This window comes from Pleuronectes platessa, chromosome 6, assembly GCF_947347685.1.
Source record: "Pleuronectes platessa chromosome 6, fPlePla1.1, whole genome shotgun sequence".
NCBI classification, from domain to species: Eukaryota; Metazoa; Chordata; class Actinopteri; order Pleuronectiformes; family Pleuronectidae; genus Pleuronectes; species Pleuronectes platessa.
Window position 1 is genome coordinate 19,656,014 of NC_070631.1, and position 22,745 is coordinate 19,678,758.

General features: G+C 40.9%; 3 protein-coding genes across 7 annotated transcripts; 2 read left to right on the forward strand and 1 right to left on the reverse strand.

The window, feature by feature from the left end:
• Positions 1-1,622: 1,622 nt before the first annotated feature.
• On the reverse strand, positions 1,623-10,397 carry dnajc16 (DnaJ (Hsp40) homolog, subfamily C, member 16). 3 transcript variants are annotated; one of them, XM_053425807.1, is made up of 15 exons: positions 10,222-10,397; positions 9,729-9,905; positions 9,578-9,644; positions 8,332-8,656; positions 8,041-8,225; positions 7,008-7,112; positions 6,754-6,912; positions 6,478-6,608; positions 5,999-6,182; positions 5,090-5,269; positions 4,922-4,998; positions 4,327-4,407; positions 4,068-4,154; positions 3,818-3,988; positions 1,623-3,161 (listed from the first exon to the last, which is right to left on the reverse strand). In XM_053425807.1, exons 2-15 carry the CDS (start codon positions 9,893-9,895, stop codon positions 2,714-2,716), a joined length of 2,367 nt encoding a protein of 788 aa, XP_053281782.1. In that variant the 5' UTR covers positions 9,896-9,905; positions 10,222-10,397; the 3' UTR covers positions 1,623-2,713. The 3 variants fall into 3 exon arrangements, with proteins under 3 accessions (XP_053281782.1, XP_053281783.1, XP_053281784.1); XM_053425808.1 differs by having other exon boundaries at positions 9,729-9,958; XM_053425809.1 differs by lacking the exon at positions 10,222-10,397 and adding an exon at positions 10,021-10,154.
• On the forward strand, positions 6,054-16,625 carry casp9 (caspase 9, apoptosis-related cysteine peptidase). Of its 3 annotated transcripts, XM_053425813.1 has the most exons (11): positions 6,054-6,203; positions 11,683-11,839; positions 13,266-13,476; positions 14,084-14,167; positions 14,248-14,309; positions 14,412-14,588; positions 14,672-14,761; positions 15,289-15,436; positions 15,572-15,760; positions 15,861-15,970; positions 16,092-16,625. In XM_053425813.1, the coding sequence occupies exons 2-11, from the start codon at positions 11,708-11,710 to the stop codon at positions 16,194-16,196; spliced, it is 1,308 nt and encodes a 435-aa protein (XP_053281788.1). In that variant the 5' UTR covers positions 6,054-6,203; positions 11,683-11,707; the 3' UTR covers positions 16,197-16,625. The 3 variants fall into 3 exon arrangements, with proteins under 3 accessions (XP_053281788.1, XP_053281787.1, XP_053281789.1); XM_053425812.1 differs by lacking the exon at positions 6,054-6,203 and having other exon boundaries at positions 11,446-11,839; XM_053425814.1 differs by lacking the exons at positions 6,054-6,203; positions 11,683-11,839 and adding an exon at positions 11,863-12,433.
• Positions 16,626-19,207: 2,582 nt separating this feature from the next.
• On the forward strand, positions 19,208-22,154 carry LOC128443082 (L-rhamnose-binding lectin SML). The gene is made up of 9 exons (XM_053425815.1): positions 19,208-19,342; positions 20,002-20,034; positions 20,134-20,193; positions 20,470-20,605; positions 21,283-21,392; positions 21,486-21,530; positions 21,640-21,772; positions 21,889-21,992; positions 22,083-22,154. The coding sequence occupies exons 1-9, from the start codon at positions 19,312-19,314 to the stop codon at positions 22,091-22,093; spliced, it is 663 nt and encodes a 220-aa protein (XP_053281790.1). The 5' UTR covers positions 19,208-19,311; the 3' UTR covers positions 22,094-22,154.
• Positions 22,155-22,745: the final 591 nt, after the last annotated feature.

The window sequence follows — 22,745 nt, forward strand, 5'->3', positions numbered from 1 at the left end:
TTCATCTCTGCTGCCTTCATTATCACTGAATATTCTTCGGATTTTATCACAGTGCTAGAGGAAGTGACAGAAGCTCTGTGGGTTTTCTCTCAGGGATTAAAACCGGGCGTTCTGCATCAGTGTTGTGAGCCTCAACTGATTTGTCTCCTGGAAGTAAAATGAGTCTCATGTGGCCTCCTTCATCTGGAATAACAAGTTTTTCTGCCGAACTCTCCCTGCTGGTTACAGTGGATGGCCTAAATATAATGTTCCAAATCCCAGACCTGCTGCTGACACTGCTGGAGCTCGCCTGAAGCTTCCTCCACAGTCTGCAGTTTGCACCTCTCGTCCACACATAAGAGGTTCCAATCATTGTTTAAGACCATAACATGTGAAACAGAATTAATAGTATAATGATTAATTGGTATTCGGCAGTTTTGTGTTTTGCTTGAAATAACATCTTGCATTGTGTAGAGGATCAACTTGTCTCTTAACAACACACTCAGTAGCTATCAGGGGATGGACCCGTGGAATCAAGATCCCACCGACACTGGCACTCCACCTATTGTGAGTCAGTCTCAGCTGTCAATCACAACCTCTTACTTCCTTTTTATAGCATCAGATAATGAATTTAAGTGAAACCCAGGCAGAAAGATGAACCCTTGAGGATACGCCAATGTGATAAGAACTACTTAAAAAGACAGAGAACATCTTTTCCAATGTGTGCTTTGTCTTTTTAGGTTGACCCATGTCACATCCACTAACATGGAGGAGGTGGGGTTTATGACCTTTACTGCAGCCAACCGCCAATAGAGACCACTTTTGAGAGCTGTCATGTCGTCCATATTTTTATTCAGTCTGTGGACAACAGTGACTTGACCACATGGGGGAACAAAGTTTATCTATCTTCTACCTCCATCTAGTGGTGAAAATAAGAACACCAGGTGAGAAAGAAACGTTTGCTGTTTGTATTTGTATGATAAGGATAAAACAACTGGCTTCATCCAAAGGGGTTTTATGTTGACAAGCAATTTTCCTAAACTAATAGGAAGTTAATTATTTTGATGCAATATCAAAACACAATTAGAATATTTTTCATTAAATTATCATAAATACCTAATATAAATCAAATGTATTAAATATCTAGACATTATCCATTTAGTGGGACACTACAATGACTGTATATATAGAGACAACATGACGTTTTGATCGCCAACTAGTGGCTGGCTGTAGTACTGGATCCAAACCCTGCCTCCTACATGTTAGTGGATGGGACAAGGACCAAAATTAGAAATAAAACTCCATGTTAAACAAAATGTTCTGAAAGAAGGTATCTTCTTATAACACTGTGGCTAGTTCAAGTGTTCCTGTTTCCAGAAAGTTTTGTTTTATTTAGTTATTTGATGCTATAAAAATCATTCAAGATTGACAGCTGATATTCCGTTTTTTGATTTGTGATTGGTTGAGTGTGTATATTGACGTCCCACCGATACACACGCTTGACCAATCACAAGTGGAGGAGCGTTCCTACCTGGGAGATTTTAGCTTCATTCCTGAATGGTTAAGTAAAATGACAACATTATAGATTAGAAATTCACATTTTCTTCACACAAGGCTCATTTGTCTTGATTTATAGATAACACTTCTTATCATTTTGAACTTTATTTAACAAACATAAAGCATTTTATTACAACCAACAAGAGGATTTACACACTATTGAAGACCAAATGAGACATTCTGACAATGGTGGATATTTGTACACTAATTTGTAAAAGAAAATATTGAAGAGAACATAAAAAAAATAAGTTTTTATAAATCCACGTAAAACGATAACTTTATCTTTCAAGTAAAATACAAGTCCTATACATAGCATGATAATGTTTATTTACATAACATTGTACCAACAAAATTAGAGTAATCAACTTACATTAAATGTGGACAAAACAAATGAATAATCCAGGCAAGCAAACAGTAACCTTCATGTGTTTGTCTATAACTCGAGGCGATGTGATGATACTCTATTAGTCAATAAAAGATACATTTGGAAAACATTCAGAACATGAAATAGTTTTTTGTATCATGTTTGCTACAAACAGCTACTGGCTTACTGAGACTGCTAAATAATTCTTGTTTTGTTTTTTTACAGAAGAACATTTTAAACCACAGACCCGACAGTTTCCATGTAACCAAGTATTTTATTTCTTCTCCACGAAAAACACTGAGGTCCTGATAAAAAGGCATTGTCATTACAGCAGGACGCTATATTGCATGAGCAAATCTGCATTCAGGGAATAATGTAAGGGGAATAAAACGTGGGCAGATATATATAAAAAGGCAAAGATATCTTGTTTTAGAGACATGCATCTCAATTCACAGTTTTCATCAATCAAGTCAAAGGTATTTAACCTGCTTCCTGCAGTCAAAGGTCATGAGGGCAGGAGAGGACATGTGGCTGTCGCAGCAGCAGCATTTGTCTGATTAAAGTAAGACTAGCAGTAGTTGAAAACAGCATGCGATGAGTGGAAGAGGTGTATGCGAATAGACATGTCTATATAGACACAGTAGATGCACTAAAGCCAAGTTTGTAATATTTCCCCTAATTTCAAAGACCTATTTCACTATAAATATCTCCACTGCTAAAAAGGCAGCTCTAGCCTAATTTCAGCAGAGGACAAGGTGAACCCTTTCCGTGCCACAGGAAATAAACACCAAGTGCTTCGCAACTCCCCTCCCTCTATTTACAGGGGGTGATCTTGTCCAGTCCCGGCCAGGCTGGGATGTAGTAGCGAGGCAAAGTGCCTTCCATGAGCCTCTCCATCCACAGCCCCAGGCGGTCCAGTTTGTGGTGGGTCTGCAGCGTGGATATGCTGCGGGATCTGTTGGATCTGCGCGGTGGGTGCTCATCCCGGGACCTGGACCTCGATCTCCCCCCCGAAGCGCCGCCTTCGTCCTCAGATGACTTACTGTCGAGGTCTTCCCCGGTGTAGACGGGCTTAAACAGGCAGAGGTACTTTTTGTGGCCGTTGAGCGCCAGCACGTAGCCGGTGTAGTCCATCTTCTGGTGGCCACCGTCGTCCTCGTCCGCCTCCATCTGCATGGCGTTGTGGGCGTATTCCAGCAGCATGCTCATCCACTCGCTGTGCTTGTCAATATTGAGGAAGGAGAAATGCAGCGTCAGGCTCCTGGAAGAGAGTTGAAAGAATGAATGTGGTAAAGTACCATAGTTGAATCCACACAAACAATAAATCGATCTTATAATTCCATTAACATCAAACATCTGTCTTACACATCTCGAGCACCGCTCCTATCAGCTTCACACTAGGCCTGTTTTTATTGTATGTATGTTAATAGTTAAGGGCTCAAGAAGTTTTTAACAGCTCAAAGATTGAATATCAATACAAATTGAATAAACAGACCTTCACCACTCTGGAGCAGCAACATCTGGGACTCATCAATGTAGGTTATATTAATAATGAGCTTCATTTTCACAGTACCTTTTAAAACACAGTTTCAAGATGCTTAACAAGTTAAAAATGACAAAAATAAAGGCAAATAATAGAAAGCAGTTAAAATAAATTTAAATAGACAGATCTCCTCAGGAAGCTTGTTCCAAAGAGTGGGAGCTGGCGGGAAAAGCCAGATCCCCTTTGGTCCTCAGCCAGGAATGTGGAATGGCTCTCGGGGCTTCCACTGAGGACCTCAGGCTACTTTTATGATTTCAGAAAGAAAAGCTATGCCCAGCATTAACCACAAGCCAAACAAACCTCCCATTCCAAACAGGCATGTTTAGAATGGGCCCCTGCACTAGTTTGTTCCCAGAGAAGAAGGTTGAGCTCACCCTGTGAAGGAGTAGACCTCTTTGGCGAACTTGCTGAGAAGGATGTTCTTGGAGGCATCGGTGAGCACCAGCACGACGTTCATGTGTCCGGGCCTCAGCTTCACCAGGTTGCTCATGTAAGTGATGTCTGTCAGCTCCGTCACCTCCACAAAATTCTTCTTTGGGGGTCGACTAAAATCAACAGCAAAAACAACAAACTTAAAAACCCTGCAGCCAGAATAAAGTGGGAAAATTCTAAATGTGTTCTTGCCTTGAAGTAGCAGTCTCTGGTGACCCATTTTCTGCTTTTGTTCCATCTTTTGTCTTTGGTTTGGTCTGTTTATCTTCACTGGAGTCACTGAAAATACACACACACACACAAAACGTTCGTCCTGAGGGGCATGCGTAGGCGTAGCAAAGTAAAATGGATAGCATCATTTGTTTGCTTTGGCTTGAATCCCAGAAGAAGATGCTGTTGCCTACTTACAGTTTTGGCGTCCTAGTGAAACTTGTGTGGTGCATGAACAAACCTGAAGGCCTGGATGACCACGGTTCCGAACAAGATGAACAGGGCGGAGAAGATGAGGGACAGGAGAGGCATCATCTCACGCCTGCAAGTCATCACAGATGTCAACACATAGTGATGTAGTGTCATGCGTAATTCAGGATAATTATATTTATATAGTTTGCAACTTTAGAAATGTTGTTGCTGACTTGTCAGAGATCCATCTTACTGTTTGACGGGCGGTCAGGAGCATCTGATAACTCGGAGTCGTGTTTTATTGCCCAACAAATTTAAACACACAAAGAGTTTGCGATTGTGTATTTTATATAAAAAGTATAAAATATAAAATAAATACTATAAGTAGCAGGGGAGGGACTGTGCAATATGTTGTAAGTAAATAGAAGAGACTAGATTGTGCAAAGTACAGTTAGACCGTTATTTTCCACGGGGAAGTTAGTCAAATCGTCATAGCACCCCCCCCCCCCCCCCCGACAAAACGTCAAACAAAGCATGACGAAGAAGAAATCTGGTCAGACTCTAAAATGAGTCGTGCAACTCAGAAAATGTGAAACTGTCTCTAATGGCACAGTGTACGCCGGCTTGAAGAGATTTCCACCCACCAGTTGTTATGCAGAATATCATCCATGACCTCGGACAGGTAATCGTAAGATGCATAGATCCATCGGATTACGAACATCTATAGAGTGAGAGAACAACATTCAGTAACAGCACTGGTGGCGGCAGAGGTTTGGCAAACAGAGCAACGTTCAGCCTCAGAGAGAGCGTACCGAGGCAAACTCGTTGTTGAGCTCCGGCAGTATGGCGTCGTGGACGAGGATGGACGGGTCCTTCTGGAGCCGCTCCAGCTCCTCCAGAAGAGACTGCTTGTCTTCGTCACTGCCGTTCCAGGCGGTCACAGGCTTGAAGAAGGCCTTCCCCGCAGCATTACGCCTCTCCAGGATCACCACCTGCTCACACAAACAACAGACACAAACAACAGGCGGCCTTTACAACTGCAACACGTGACCAGGAAGTATTTCAAAGTCACGCTATGAATAGTGAATTGTTCACAGCTGTTTGTTCTGCTCTGTGAGGAATAACCCTTGAAATCATTTCTTAAAGCAGCTAAGCACCAATGCAGTATTCTGTTGTATGTTAAAGCAATACCATGTAACTTTTACTGAGCAATAGCGCCCCCTGCAGTCACACATGGTGATTCATTCTGTTGGGCTCAGTGTCCAAACAACTGAACGGTGGACATTTCTCATGAACCAGAAGTAAATAATTCACCAAACTCTGTTTAGAATTTCCAGATATTTTAAAATCTTCACTGAAAATTTGAGATAAACGTTGGTTTTAATCACTTCTAGGTCTTGATATCTGATCCACAGTTCGGGAATACTTTCAAACTTACTGGGCCTGGTTCGGGAAATTTATACTGCGACTATCAGTTACACAGTTCTCCCAGATTATACTCCCTAGCCAAGGTTACATAGAGCAAGAACAGATGTGAGGTAGTGGGAATGACAGCAGCACCACTGTCCCTATTCAAAGTCAGTGAATCAAATTCACAGCAGCTATTTTAAGATTAAAAAGGTGCATTGTGTCGCTTTAAAAAAAATATAGTATTTCATACATTTTATATATCCTAAACTCTCAAATACAGATTTACAGTGTAAGCGAAATGTGTTGTGTACCTGCGGCGGTGACAGTGCACTGTCCTTGTTCTGCATTAGGAGGTCACACAGTGGCTGCTGTAGCTGCTGGTACACGTACGCAAACCTCACAACTTCCTTGGTATTGGCGGAGGCAAATAAGAGGAACGCCTGGTTCCCGAAAGTAAAGGTCTCTTCATCACGTGTGATCAGCAGGACACAGTATCTGAGAAGAGGACAGATAAAGGTAAATACAAACTGCATAGCTTGAAATCACTAAAATGACATTCGGAATTACAACAAAAACTAAATTAGTTTGGTTTGATAATTTTATACCAAAATTAGTGGGTATACCCAGGAAGAAGTTGCCTTTCTGTTATTTTCTTTTTTCATTTTCTTCAATCCATCATGAGCTGATTAAAACCTGTATCTAGACGATTTAGTACATTCCCATTGTAAATAAAAGCTAGATGTTTTTGACCAGCGGAAAATGGGCTTTAGAAAATGTTAGGTTCTCTTACTTCCTGCGTCTGTGGAACTGTTTGACAGGACAGAGCTCATTGAACAGCTTCTGATTGACCAGCCTCGGTGCGAGGAGGAACTTGTTGTTCGACATGAACTCGTCAATAATTTGCTTTTTCATTCCTTTGGCCTGCAGAGAAGAAAAATATACATATGACAGAGTGAGGTGGTATTTTGATGGAAACAAATACTTAGAAGTTCAAATAACTAAATGATCAAATCAAAAGAAAGGTGGAGCTACTTTACTTCCTCTGCTACATTTTGCTGTAATTCACCTGTATAATGTCAGCAGGCTTCTCAGTGCTCTCCTTGAAGACCAGCATGGTGGGAGCATAAGTGTTGATGTTGAACTGTTTCTGCAGATCGGACGTCTCTGACAGGCCCTGGTCCACATAGCCAAACTGCAAGTAGTCCTTATAAGCAAAAGCCGTCAGCTGTGAAGATAAATTACCAACATGGTGGTTTCAATGAAGCGGTGACTAAGTCAGTGGCACCTGAGGTAGATTCAAACTGCAAGACAAGAGCCTACTTTGTATAGTAGAGGAACTGCAGGCACTTGGTCAAACAGAAGCACGTGAGGCTTGTTGAGTTGGTGCCAGCTGTTCAGGAACTGCAGGTCGTTCTTGTCAGTGACCTGAAATATAAAAAAAGAAACGTGTTTCACTCTTGTCGATGTGTAAGGAATAGATCGCTCTGTATATACTGCAAATAAAGCAGTTTCCTCCATTATGTGATATTCTGCACATACAGTAAAATGTTAATAACAATAATAGACTGTATATTAAGATGGTCGATCTCCAATTTCTCCCAGTATCCATAAATGAAGCCAAAATATCCTGCATAGCCAGAGTCAGTGTTCGAGCGATCAGGGGAGGGAGCCACAGTATTCAGGACTGGTCAATCCTTGCACTCAAACAATCTCAGCTGTCAATCATGACGCTTCAGCCAGTTTAATAGCATCAAATGACATATTATCATCAAACTTTCTGGAAATAGCCCTTGCTCATACAAAAGTGAGATAAAAACTACCTAAAAGGAGAGAAATCCTCTTTGAGAAAAATGTATTTGACAGCAAACACAACTAACGTAGAGGTGAGGTTTATGACTTATACTGCACTCAGCCACTAGGGGGCAATCGAGACACGCTGGCTTCATTTTAGAGAGCAGTCATGTCAACCATCTGTATATAAAGTCTATGGGTCATCTACAATGATAATTTTGATTCAATATAGCAGGATTTACATCAGTTTTAGATACAACCACTAGGAAACAACAAGTCCTCACATGCAAAGGTTAGAGGAGTCAAACTTTGATCAACTGTGTAATGCTAAGTGAAGCAGGGATAGAAAGACAGCAAAGTCTGTGTGTTTATTTGGATGGAATTTTTTTCAACATTATTTATTCCATAATTCATGGCTGATAATGTAGACCTGCATTAATGACTACTGGTGACTTTATATAATGTTTTAAATAAATGTGAAGAATCAGTCTTGTCACATCAGACACAAACACTGACCTAATATTTTGATCTTCAGTGGAAAAAAAATAAAAAATTATTTTACCCGCTCAACAAGTCTCTGAGGAAGAAGGTCCTCTACGAACTGCCTCAGATGCTCCTTTGCAACAGCGTAATGGAAAAACGTAACTTTTCCATTGATGACTCCCAGTATGGACGGGGTGCGATGAGCACCGAGGTAATTGGCTAACCGCCTCTCATAGCCAACATCCACCACACCAATCCCAACACCTGCAAGGACAGCACATCGACAAACAAGCGCTCGTCAACCTCCGATCAATGTCACAGAGGGCAGGGCTGCTGGGTAATTTGTGCACGTTTTGTGTTCAATGCAAACCTAGAGTCTCCATCTCCTGCACCACCTCTTTCCACACGGGCTCGATGTGGATGCAGCTGAAGCACCAGTCCGAGGTGATCTTTATCAGGTAGGGCCTCTTGTAGCTGTCGGGCACCACGTCGTTGACGTACTGGTTGAAGTGCAGCGTGTACTTGCTGTCGGCGAACTCTCGGTGGTTCTTGCTGTTGAAGGGGAAGTTGAAGAAGGACTCGTCAAAGTAAAAGTTGTCGTGGCGCTGGCTGTAGCGGCCGCCGCCGTACGGCTGGGTGTCATCGGTCTGCCCGTAACGGTCGAAATTTGCACGTTTCTCTTCGCTGGACAAGATCTAAATGTTGGGCACGACAAACATGGATATGAAACAACATCCTGAAGTCATACTGTAGCTGTTTCTCAATTCAGGGGGCTGCGTTCTAAGAAGGATGCAGTCTACCCGGCCCACAGAGACCATGGACGTGGACTGGGAAGGGTGAACCAAAAGGAGAAGGTCTGGTCGACAGACGCTTCCACCAGCTCGCCCCCCGTCCTTGTTGCTGCTGCCAAGCGACAGAGCTCAAGTTGGACATGGAGAACATTTGAATGCCCCTTGATACTGTCATCTGTTCAGATGGGTCAGAGCACGATACTCAAGCGCAGGTTGGCTGCTGCTTGCGAGAGCCGATAGATAGATAGATGGATACTTTATTAATCCCATGGGAAATTTAGATCATCCAGTAGCTTGTACACTTCTTTACAGATACAGGAATGGAATGCAATGATGTGATTGTGTCAGTGTCCAATAGGAAAGTGTTCTTGTGCTGCTGGAGTGGATAGTACAATAAAATATATATATATAAAAACAACAGAAAAGAAATATATAAATATATAAGAATATGTAGTGGTAAAGTCTGTGCATGGGGCTAGTATAGCCAGTAAAGGGATGGACAGTGGGTTGGTATATAATATTGAGATGAGATGAGAAGAGTAGAGAATTATTATTTGAATAATTGTTCGTGACTGAAGCGCAATGAATCCTGGGATCGGTTGGGCCGGGAGGGTCCACCCATTGGAGCCTTCGTTTCTCTGCTAGGGAAGGATACATTTTTGAAGGAGCCTTCGAAATGGGATAGCCCAACCGCGTCACTCCCCCAATGCAGCCTCCGCAAGATGCAGCCCTCTAATTGAGGTACAGCTTCGGTGTTACTCTCTTTTATCACAGCAAACATTCACATACAGTTGACTGATCACTTTTTTTTAAACTGCGACTAACCTCATAAGATTTAGTAATCTTGATGAACATGTCCTCAGCGCCTGGATTTTTGTTTTTGTCAGGATGCCTTGAAGAGGAAGATGTTCGTTAGATTAAACTCAGAAAGTGGATTTATGAGAACAGGTGGCGCCTCGTGTGAATATGTAGTTACCATTCTTTAGCCAGACGCTTGTACACCTTCTTGATCTCAGCCTGGCTGGCACTGCGGGTCACCCCCAGGATTTTGTAGGGGTCCATCTCAGGGGTGGCCCCTGTCAGCAGCAGCACTGACAGCAGCAGCACCACAGACAGCAGCACAGACATCTTTGACCCGGGCATCACAGATTACCTGTAACACGTGAGCACAGCTGTCAGCGGGACGAAGACCACCATGTTCACGGTCTGTCAAGCAAAAACGACGAGATTAGCTGAAGATGCTGAGATTTAAAGGGTAGCATGCTAACCAGAAGCTAGTCAGGCTACGTGATACAAGTCAGCTAGCTGCAGACATCACGACATGTTACTGAGACATTATTATAATTATTATTAATCCCTCGAGGGTAAAGCCGCCCCCGCTGTTTCCTGTCTGTGCTCCATCGGGGTCAGTGGCGTTGCTTCAGCGGCCACTTGTCTCATCAATGCAACAGCTTCATGTTCACAGTCACCTCAGCGATCAGCCGCTGCTACGCCACATATTTGTCGACGGTTCGATCCTCGGTCGTTAATAACGCTGATGTGACGGAAGACAACGACAGGGTGTGTTCGCTCAGCAGCATCCCACGATTCCTGCCTGCGGGGCCGCCTGACCACCACAACCTGCCGCCGCTGCTGCTGCTGCGGAGCGGGTGGGAAGAGGAGGGAGGAGGCGCCACAGCCTCCACACTCATTTAGGGAAAGTCAGTATATTTGCTTCATTTGTATGTTTTTCGGCTTGAAGACCATCGACACGCATTATTTTTTTGGGGTATGTGTGTGTGTGAGTAAATATTTGCAGATTTCTTCTTGAAGCAGTTTCATTCGAAAATGTTAATTTTTTTATTTGGGGATTTGTTTTTGCTCCTCTTAATTTCGGTGCGTTCATGCGCTCCTCGGAAGTTCGCATTTCTGATTTGTATGTGTTCCAAAATATACAACAGGACTCTGCGCACCCTGCCCGCCCCTGCTATAATATTTAATAACTCTCCCCTCAGGGAAAGGCCATCATAACTAAGACTTGTCCTCAACAGCACTTACTGCAGAGCCATCAACTCACTAAATGGCTCCTTAATCCTGCATCAACACTTTACAAATGCAAAGCAAAAACTACCACTGAATCCTATTGTATATTTGTATTTTAGTGGGCTCTTTAGAATCCTATTCAATTTGCAAAATTTTTTACTTTTTAATTCTGTATTTTAATTCTGTGTTTATTCTTTATATTACATCCACGTTCCATGTTAGGTGCTTGGGAGAGATGGATGTACAGTTTAAGATTGACAAAAGACAAAGAAGAAGCTACTATTTAATGCTGATTTTAAAATAATATGAATTGTTTTATGGGTGATGACATCGGCAACCCGTGTACCAACATTTATGCAGACCTACAAAGTAGTTGTTCCAACTTGAGGTGGCTTTCAGGTTTATATATTTATTTAGGAATTTATTTATTTATTTAATATACAAAACAAACAGAATATGTAAACAATCAGCCATGAATAGACAACAAAGTTTAATTTTACAATGCAAAATCAATCATTTTAATAATCATTCAAATTTAAATCAAATTCAATTTAAAAATCAGTCAAATAACAAAAACAGACAAGTTAAAAAAATCTTAAAAAAAAAAACTATTAATAAATAAAAACAGTCGGGAAGTTGTTTCTCCGATTAATCTCACAACTCTTGAACGCACGATCGCTCAATGGACCAATCGCAGGCAGCTATGATGTAAACAAGGAAATAGCGAAAGCAACCGGGCACAGGAAGAGAAACAACTTCTAACATTTGTACACGAAAAACACGTCTATATATTTTTCATTTAACTAAAGATTTCGGGGAACGCTTTTACTCCAAAATACTGACCGACTCCGCCACAGCCACGTTGTCAGTTGTTTTTTGTGGCAGCTTCTCGGTCTCCATTCACTCAGGTGCTGTGTTGTTGTCGGATGGAGGATGGAAGACAAACACAAGAAGATTCTTCAGCGCAACCGGGTCAGTCTGGTGAGCGAGCTGGACCCTTCCACGCTCTGCGATAGCCTGCTGGAAACAGGAGTCTTCACCCAAGACATGATCGATGAGATTAAGGTAGTTCAAGTTCATATATGTGTTTATGTTCATTTACTATAATGTGTTCCAAAGGTTTACGGTTAAATTATTTACATATTTATGTCTACACATTCAGTATTGACATATATATACATTTAAATGTTTCACAGAAACAGGAGTATTGATGTGTTGAATCTGCCAATGTATTCGTTCACATTTACCTCAGTCTGAGGCCTTTCAGGCTTTTTATTGGTCAGCTGAGTCACATGAGAGTGAGAACCAGGAAGTGTGTGTGGGTGACGTGATGACCAGTGTGGAGAACAGTAAAGTGCTGACCAGGAAGTGATCTGTCTCCATCCTGTTGTTCCTTCATGTTGAGAGTGATCCAAGTCCCCCACATGAAACCCTCGCGTTACAATAGGAATAAAAAAACAAGGTGTTTATGTCGCCAGAGGAGCTGTTGCTAACTGGACGCGTTTTTCAGCAGGTTCAGAAATACTTGAGTCAGCCCGACTGATACCGGCAGTCATGTCACAGTCACTACAGGATGTTCTGCATCGCTCTGCTGCCTAATGCTTGACGTCAATATAACGTCAATACGTGGGTGTGCAGGTGTTCCTATCAATGTGCTCAGTGAGTAGAGAATACAGGTATAATATATTGCAACATGTCATAGGAAGTAAATATAAACAGCATTTTGCTCGTTACATACTATCATGATATATTGTCTTACTGTTTTTTTACAAATACCAGACAAATGTCCTATTCATAGACCACAGTAAATAAACAAATCTCATTTAACAACAATCGATAAATGTAAAGCACATATTCACAAATTACAGTATGGCTCTTTGAGCTTAAAAAAGGTGTGACATCCTCTGCCCTTAACCCTTAGCAAGAATGACCAAAAAACTACCAATAAACCCCTTTAACAGGGAGCAAAAGTAGAAGCCTCAGAGAGAGTCATAAGTGAGGGTTCCCTCTCCCAGGACTCCACGCGAGTGGCAGAGCACATCGACAAAGTAATAATATTTATGACATTCATGATATAAGATGGTGTCTAATCTAAATCCAGAGGTGTGTCATGGTTTAAAGTATCTATACAAAATAAATGTCTGGCAGAGATGGAGGGAGCAGTAATGACAAGTGTAATGATAGTCAATTGCCAGTAATAGTAGTTCATGTGAGTGTATATATATTGTATATCTTAGCAATCTAGTTGTAATCCTTATCCACAACCAGCTGCCATCACGATGTGGCCACAGCCTTGATCCTGGAGCTACAACGATACAGCACAAGGACTGTGGGGAAGAAGACAAGTCAGAAACATGTATTGATGAAATATTAAGACCAATACTACCAATACCGAGTTGCTAATTTATCACCATATTTCATAGGTGTTTACCCAAAACGTGAGGATTTCATATGATGCTGCCACTGTCCTGACACAGTGTTCTTCTTTCAGAGCTCTGGGACCAGACGTGACCAGGCCAGGCAGTTGGTCCGGGACTTAGAGACCCGCGGCAGTCGAGCCTTTCCTTTATTCCTGCAGTGTCTTCAGGAGACGGGTCAGCAGAGTCTGGCAGAGCTCCTGCAGAATGGAGTACCAGTAGTTCATCTACAGCCTGCTACACCCACTAAGGTTGTCCGCCCTGTGGTCCGACCGCTCCCAATCAGTAAGTGAACCTACACTCATAACTGTTCATGTCACGACTACCACGAGCACTGGGGAGGAAGATTTAATTTCCCATTTTGTACTTCTACAATCAATTTTAAATGTCAAGAATAGGTAAAAGAAGTAAAACAAAACAAAAAGAATATATCAAACTTGCATAATTAGCACATAGGACTGCTTCATCAAAATGCCCCCTCTTTCTCTTTTAGTACTTAAAACACTGTGTGGAAATTAGTATCAGGACTTTGATGAGATTGTCTTGGAAACTTTCTATTAGAAGGAGAAACCACACAAGCCTGGAAAGAGGAACAGTGACAGGTCACATGTCCGTCAGTTGCTCCTCTAAGTGGAACTGGTTGACCAGCATCTCAACATTTCAAGTTTATTCACAAAATACCCCAAATGCATAACATACTCAGATTTAGTACGACTACTCCCAACATTTTGGCTTCATTCTTCTTTTGCAAAGTACATAAAATATGCAAAAGGAAAAAGGTTCTTCCTCCCCTAACTTTCCCCTTGAGTGTCTGATCATCTGATTACATTAACTCCAGTAATTTGGACACTTGCAGTCCCTCATGTTATTCACACATGTGCTCTTTGTTTAGCTTCCCCGATGGATGTCGGTAAGCAGAGAAGAGAGGATGTACCTTTCAAGCCCATTCCTCGACCCAGTACTACTCCCAGTCCATGTAAGATATGCATTTAAATCACATATTGTTAACAATCTGAGCTCCTTCTCATTTAACACGTATCAATGCTCATGTCACAGCACCTGAAAGGGAGAGCATAAGACCAAGGCCACAGGGCAGAACACGACGGGACAGTATTCAGGTGAGCACCATTTATCTGTTGTGCACTTTACAAACAACAGAAAGACCAACACCGCTGTACAATCTGTAGAAACTTCCCTTTACCTTTTACTCCCCACGCCAGGGCTACAAAATGGACGCCAGCCCATGTGGACACTGCCTCATCATAAACAACGTGGAGTTTGACCCTCAGAGCGAGCTGAGCAATCGCAGAGGCTCCAACATCGACTCCGAAAAGCTGGAGAGACGATTCAAGACGCTCAACTTCATCGTGGAAGTCAAGACCAACCTGAAACAAAGAGTGAGAATAATTTACCACAGCCTCTGTGTATGAAACCACATGTGAAACCTTTTGTGTCGCTAACAGTCCTCTTCACATTTCAGCAAATCAAGCATGAGCTGTCAGCTTTGTCCAAGAAAGACCACTCACGCTATGACTGCTGTGTGGTTATCATGCTGTCCCATGGGACTGAGGTAAGAGCTGTGCTGCATTTTACCACCAGTGGGAAGTTATCATCTTAGAAAACTGAAATGGCCCAAAAAATAAAAACCCATACACCCCCCCCCCCCCCCATCCCCTACGAGATACGGGGGGCTGTGTGTACAGATATAGATTTTGTGTGTGATGGAGAACATTCTATATTTAGAGCTGCTATTTTAATGGTAGAAATGGTACTGAATTGAAAAATAGGAGGATGCCTCACTGTCCCACTCAAACACACTGACAACCTGTCAGATTGATGATCAGCAGCTCCAGGAGGAAATCCTACCAGCGTCAAAATCATTATGGATGTCTTAACAGCTAGTTAAAACATCCATAATGATTTTATTGTCCTCCGCAGTTAGGATAACAAAAAATAACAAAATGCCTGCTGCAAAAAAAGTATTGTGAACACCAAAGGATGGATTAATGTTGCTGCGTTCTGTTTTCTTTGACCTACACAAGTTCAGATCTAGATGACATTTGGGACCTGATGTGTTGCTCATATTTATACTTATAGGTGAGTCACAACCGCTTCCCTGGTGCGGTGTATGGTGTGGACGGACAGTATGTCCCAGTTCAACACATCACAAACTACCTCGACGGCCAGCGTTGCCCTTCTTTACAAGGCAAACCCAAACTGTTCTTCATCCAGGCGTGTGGAGGAGGTAGCTAACACTGAATAAAACTGTTGAATGAACCAGTCATAAGTCATGTGTAAGATATGTTGTCCATTTTACAACAATTAGAGCGTATACATGCACTTTGAGTGGTCTCACAGGGGAAATGCTTTTGTCTCTGAGGTGAAAGAGACACAGGCTTTGAGGTGTCCCCCGACGAAGTTGAGCCATCCTTCAGGGGAGCAGATGACCAGACAGACGCCATTCCAATGTCGTCCAGCAGCGACTCCCTGAGCACGCCTGATGAACCGGACGCCAGAGCCACTCTGCCCACGCCGTCTGACATCCTGGTGTCCTACTCAACTTTTCCTGGTGTGTTTCTGTCCAAGTTTGTGTCAGAGCTACAGATACACTTTTTTTATTTTCTACGTATGTCCTCCCTAATGCCATTTTGACCATGTGACATTTACAGGTTATGTTTCTTGGAGAGACCCCAAGTTGGGATCCTGGTATGTTGAGACAATGGACCTTGTTCTTGAGGAAAATGCTGCTATTGATGACCTGGTTACCATGTTGATGATGGTGAGCTTCTATTTATTATTAATTTTATTGTCAATAAATGAACTGCAGGTCTATTTCACCCCCTCAGTCATGTTCATTTAAACATAAACACAACTGATTGTTAATTGTGGCTTATTTCCAGGTGAACAACGAGGTCTCTCAAAACTCTGCAAAAGGGCTCTACAAGCAAATGCCTGGTTCCTTTAATTTCCTCCGAAAACTTCTCTACTTTCAAACCCCAACATAGACCCAGAAAAGTTCAGCTTGTCTCACATTCAGCTTCAGGTTCAACATTTGTATTTTCCGTGTCATAAATCTTGCCTGTAATGTTTTTGGATTATGTCTCAGCAGAGTCGTAAAATGTATGAATTTGCTAAATTGTGCTTTTACTGAAATGCCTTAGTGTGTATTTGATTTTATTGATTGGCACAGCTTTCTGTGCTTTCAAACGCTGGCAACATTTCTAAATGAATCTCTCAGGCGTAGGTGTGATCATGGAAAGATGATGTAAAAAGTTGTTATTACTTTGGTGACGACAGCCATCCGTTTTCTAAATGGCAGTCAATCAACATGATGATCAGTTTGGGCTTTGTCTCTTTTCTACGGATCTTGTCAACAATGTGTTAAAAATGTTTGTACTTTTCTGACAAAATAGTAGTGAATAATAGTAAATTACCCTGCTGTGAACAGATGTGATTGATATTTTTTGGTTAATCTGCTGCTCATTTATACTCGTATGTTTTTCTACAGCTGCATTGTCCATAATCCAACACACACTGGGCTACAGATACAGCTAATGTAGCACATACAGCTGGTCAGGGGCAGAATGAGTCAATCGGACATTTTCACCAACATACCTCATGTCAGAGTCTGGTCATTTTATGCAAACAGTGAGCGCAGAAACAAGTGGGATACAATGTGATTCCACAGCTACACTCTCAGGGGGTACAACCATGAGAGACAAGGCATCCAGTTCACCAGCAGTGGCAACTCTAAAAACAACATTTTTATTGTATTCTGTTTGAGCACAAATTGTGTTATTTTATGTGCTACCTCTGAGTTGTGACTAGGGTTGCAAAATTTCGGGAATATTCAAAGTTGGAAACTTTCCATGGGAATTAACGGGAATTTACGGGAAATTGTGTGGGTAATTTATACTAACTATATTTACCTTGTCATATACAGACATATAAACATTTGTTTTGTCATAGGCTGATTTGAGCCCTGAGGATACTTGGGCTCTTGACTATATGCTTCTGCATCTTTGTGTCATTCTTAACATAGGTCTTTGCATCGTATTTGCAAATGCACACAGCCTTTCCTTCTACATTGGCTGGGGTGAAATGTCTCCACACATGAGATAGTGAATGTGGCATTGTTCTGTAGAATGAGATGAGAAAAAAGCTTTTAAAAAAACACTTGTGCAATTTCAGATATATAAATAGTTGGCCAATTGGAATCGTCTTTAAAAATATTTTACAATTGATGGATAAATACAATGTATTAGCTATTCCGTTTGAATGATTATTATGGGGTGTTGTTGGTGGTAAATCCTGTAATAAAGTAATTGAACCTGATGTACTACAGAGTTACTCAGGGATAAGTTATTAATTCTAAACTTTATATGTATATTTTATTCTGTTTTACAGTACCATTCTCAGTCAGTTCAGTGGATTCAGTCATTCATCATAGATGCATGTTCATGCTGAAGATGTGAATGTACTGATGCTCATCATCACTCAATTCTATATAAAGAGCCAAGAACTGTTTACAGCATCTGCATTCACTCTCTTACTGCCGTGGATAAAATGGTCTCAGTGGTTCACAACATTTTAACATCTAACAATCTCCAACAGAGGATAACGTAATACTTTAATACTGAGTATTTACCGTTTGTTTCCCTTATTGTAATCACAGTGAATTTCCCTGCTATTAACAAAATCATAATTTAACAGGAAACTGTGAAGCTAATTCAAGGAAATACTGCATGCTTGAAACACAGTGTGAAGGTCATTGTCTTGCCACTCTCATGTTGTCCTCTATCATAAGGAAATTACCTGCAATTTCCAAAAAGCTACACGTCACACAGGCAGTGGAAAGGTATCAAGTGACATTTCCTGGTTCCTACCTTCTTCATTTAGTGTTAGGGTGTATATTTATATGTTTCATTCAAACAGGTTTCTTGACAGGCAATTCTTTACAACCATGAGAAAGAAACTAATGCTCTTTCTATTCAATTCAATACAGTTTTAATTGTATAGTGCCCAATCATAATATATATTATCTCAAGGTGCTCTACATAGAAGGTCTTAAAAACTATAGAGAAACCCAACAGTTTCCATAATGATCAAACACTTTGATGACTGTGGAGAAAAATGGGGAGGGGAGGGGAGAGAAGAGAGTTAAAAAAATGGTTAGTGACATGGCAGAAGTGAGACATATGTGTATATATATATATATATATATATATATAACAGGAAAATGAAACAACAAACATAACTAGATATTTCCACTCTGTGACGCTCATAGATTTCCATATTGCTGCCATCTCCTTTAATTGACTGACAGAGACCATTACATTATTGCTGAAGAAGTTTAAACATGTAAAATTTAAATTAACCATGAAACCAATATAAAAAACAATTTTCACACTGTAGTTAAGAATCTATTGATCCAAAAAGCTGAGGTGTTCTCAGGTGACTGGGAAATTTCCAATCTGACTGTTTTTTCTTAATAGTTCTATTTCCTGGACTGCAACCAACCAGTCTCTTTGAAGATCCATAGCAGTGACGGAAAGTCTTTGGTATCAATGAATCTAGCAGGAAGTCAAGGGATAAAATAGAGAGAGGTCAATAGGTGCTGCAGAGTCTTGCAAGAGCAACAATTTACCCAGAGCATATTGTTGCAAAATGAGAGAAATTGGTTTATTCGCAGAGTTATTTCTTCTGTTCCTTTTGAACAGGGAGACTCAGATCAAATCCTTTAAACAGTTCATTAAATAGTCCCACAACCAAATGGACTGAAACGATCATGGGGACTAACTCCTTAAAATATGACTCTGCAGTCTGTGTACACCTTAAATAGAAAGGGGACTCCTTCAAGGAAGAAAGACTCAAAATTCTAAGACCTGCATGGGGGAAGAAAGCAGATTAATCAGAGATATCATTGAGGTCATTCTGGTCTGGCTGGAAAAACCTCCCTTGAGCAGGAAGATGAGTGCAGAAATCATCAAGAAACATGCAGTTGCATAAGACCAAGCACTTTTTTTTTCAAAGGGGCAGAGACAGGTCTCCACCAAGCACAATAAATACAGGTGAGGCTGTCCAGTCACCATCATTGCTTGGACAGGATATTCCAAAACCATGCTCCACTTCCAACTCAGCACCACACTGTGTGAGTACACCTCTGACCGCTAACTAGAAGAATATCGATGTGGGTTATGTTTCTGCTGTTTCTTAAGAGGCTGGGAACTTTGTGATTGGAGTCGTTTCTCCTGAGGGAACATTTGATCCACACAATAAAGCCTGATGGAAGGGCTATATAGTGTTACTATATATTTCATATTTTCTGATCGAATCAACATTTGTTCAAAAGTGTTTCCCATTTAAATGAATAAATAAATGTTCTTTTACTACTAAAAAAACTACTCTATTCTGCTTTTTGACCAATTGTACAGTTTGTTTTTGTTTTGTTTTTTTTTACAGTTTATGAGTTGTGTATTTTGTGTGTCTATGGGGGCAGCTTATGAAGGTTATTGGTAACAAGCTTGCTACCAGTTGGATGTAAGCTGACTTCCCTTGTTGCCCTACTGCTTTTTTGGGATGAAAACGTTTTCATCCATGTGCTTGTTGTTGTGCCAGGGTTCTAATTGTGTGTTTGTTTGGCACAAATGATTGGTGTGTCACATTTTTCCTATTATTTGTCTGGGAGCAGAATATTTTGTTTTTTTTATGAATCCAACCTAATTATCTTGGGGATTTTAAGTAAGTAACTTTGTAACTTATGGTTGTGTTTTTTTTCTGATACATTTTGACAATTTGTTTCTTTTCCAGTGCTGGCAACAATATGTTTGTTCCAGACAACAGGTAAACAAATGAGAGACTATGTTCTAACAATGGATTTATTTTTCTTTATGTGCCTTGGACACATTTCAATTTGTACTTTCATATCTGTTATTTCAACAGTCTCCATAGAGACAGTCATCACCTGTGACAATGGCAGAAATGTCCAACGCTTGAGCTGTGGTATGAATTTTCTATATCTTTGTGTCCTCAATCAATATTACACCTGTTCTTGGAGGCCATAATAAATTAACTCAACTATTGTCCAGGCATTGACACATTTCAGATGGTGCACATTAACAGTGGCTATTCATCTGCAAAGTAACTAAGTGTCTATTACCAATGTCACCGTCCGACCATAAATTATGACCTTTACTTGTTCTGCATGTTTTAACAAAATGTTTGAAAGACCATTTCTTTATCTAAATAGTTCACAGGTTGACTATATTTTTATGACAGATACTGGAGTGGTCCGTGTGGACGCAGCCCTGTACGGACGTTCAAACCAGGAGACCTGCAGTGCGGGCCGACCTCCACAACAACTTGCCAATACAAGCTGTTCTCAAATGGGCACTGTGAATGTCTTGAAGAATAGGTACTCATTTCAATAACATCTGAATTTTCTGTCAAGAAAAATATATTTATCGGTTCATCCTTATAAATGACTAAGTTTAAATCAATATTCACGATTGAATGATCATGTTCAATAATTGTTTTCATTTTGTAAGATGTAGATGCTCTTTGGAATATAATTGTGTAACCAACTGCTTTTATAGGAGTTAAATAGGGAGGTACTGTAGGAATGAGGAAATTGAATAATTCCATTATGGGAACACTCATGGTGGGAGGATTTTTCAACACATTAAGAATGAATACTCTGAGAAATTAATTTAGCAGATTAGGAGGGAAGATAAACGCTGTGGCTGTCTCCCATTTCAGGGCACACCTCCTTCTGAGGCTGCATTTGAAAGACAAAGGCATCATAGCAGCATAACTTGGCTGTCCTATATCTAAGGCTCTTCAAAAACGCATCTTTCCATTCCTAAGCCATGCAGGTTCCATCAATAGCTGCCCTGTGGACACCATTTGCTGTGCGTTTGGTCTCGTTGTGACCAAATTTTTTGAAAACGTTGAAAAAAGAGTCTTCACCAATGCACGACAAATTCTGGGATAGGTTGGGCAGGGAAGGATCCACCCGCCTGAGCAGTATCTGTCGCTTCACACCTTCCTGTGCTTTTGCTTTGTTATAAAAAACACGCTCTTCTCCTAAAGGTGTGATGGCAAGAAGGTGTGTGAGATAAACACAAATATCGTCCGTACCTCTGACCCCTGCTTTGGAATCTACAAATATCTGGAGACCAACTACACCTGTGTCCCAGCAAGTCAGTCACACACGTGCACAAAAACTAATCAACTCAAAGCTGTAAATACGTTTGGAAGTGTGATGTCTAATGGGATTTGTGTTACTTTAACAGTTCGTGTTGTTGCATGTGAGGGGTCCTCAGCACATTTGTTCTGTGGTGAGATTAAAACCAGTTTTCTATTTTGCATTTATGACGGTCAATGGATGAGCTACGTATATCGAAATTACTTGCACTACTTATTTCTTCTCTACTTTCTTTGTGTCAGATGTTGGGCAGGTGATATTGGTGATAGGAGCTGACTACGGACGCCATGACCAGACTACCTGCTCCTACAAACGGCCTGAATCTCAATTTAGGAATGTGGACTGCTCCGGGCCCACTAGCAAGGTTGCTGACAGGTACAGTTGTTCACCTTTTACTAAATACAGTATAATCATTTGCAGATGGAGAGGCTGTGATAACAGATATGAAAATGCATCACCTCCAAAACACATCTGTTCCTCTGCATCCACAGCTGTAATGGGAAAAACAGCTGTACTGTCGATGCAAGCAACAATGTGCATGGAGACACATGTGTAGGCACTTACAAGTACCTGGGGGTGGCTTACCTGTGTGAATGTAAGTCCCTGTGTGTCCGGAGAGAATCTATAATACAATGTTTAAAAGCTAAATGATTGTACTTAATTGAATATTTTTTTTCTTTTGCAGATCCTGTGTAGACTCCTGACATGTTAACATGCTGATATTACATCGCAATAAACATTTGCAGAATAAAATAAATGTGTCACCGTCTGATTTTGTCCACTGGCCTGAGAAAAATACTTGCATCACCCAGGTCTTTCCAGATGAGTATACTAGAACACCAATATGGTAGATTAAGACCCATACAGGTTGTTCATGTCACGAATACATCGAGCACTGGGAAAGAAGAATTCATTTCCCATTTTTTACTTTCTACAATGAATTCTAAATGTCAAGAATAGGTCAAATAAGCAAAACAAAACAAAACAAAAAGAATAAATCAAACTACCATAATTAGCACATTGGACAGCTACTTCAAAATGCCTTGTCTTTCTCCTTTAGTACTTAAACCCTGTATGGTAATTAATATCAGTACTTTGATGAGATTGTGTCGTAAACTTTCTATTAAAAGGAGAAACCACACAAGCCTGGAAAGAGGAACAGTGACAGGTCACATGTCCGACAGCTGCTCCTCTAAGTGGAACTGGTTGACCAGAAGAGTTTACTTAACTCTCAACATTTCAAGTTTATCCACAAAATACCCCAAATACAAAACATACTCAGATTTAGTACGACTACTCCAAACATTTCAGCTTCTTTTGCGAAGTACATAAAATATCGTCCTCTGAT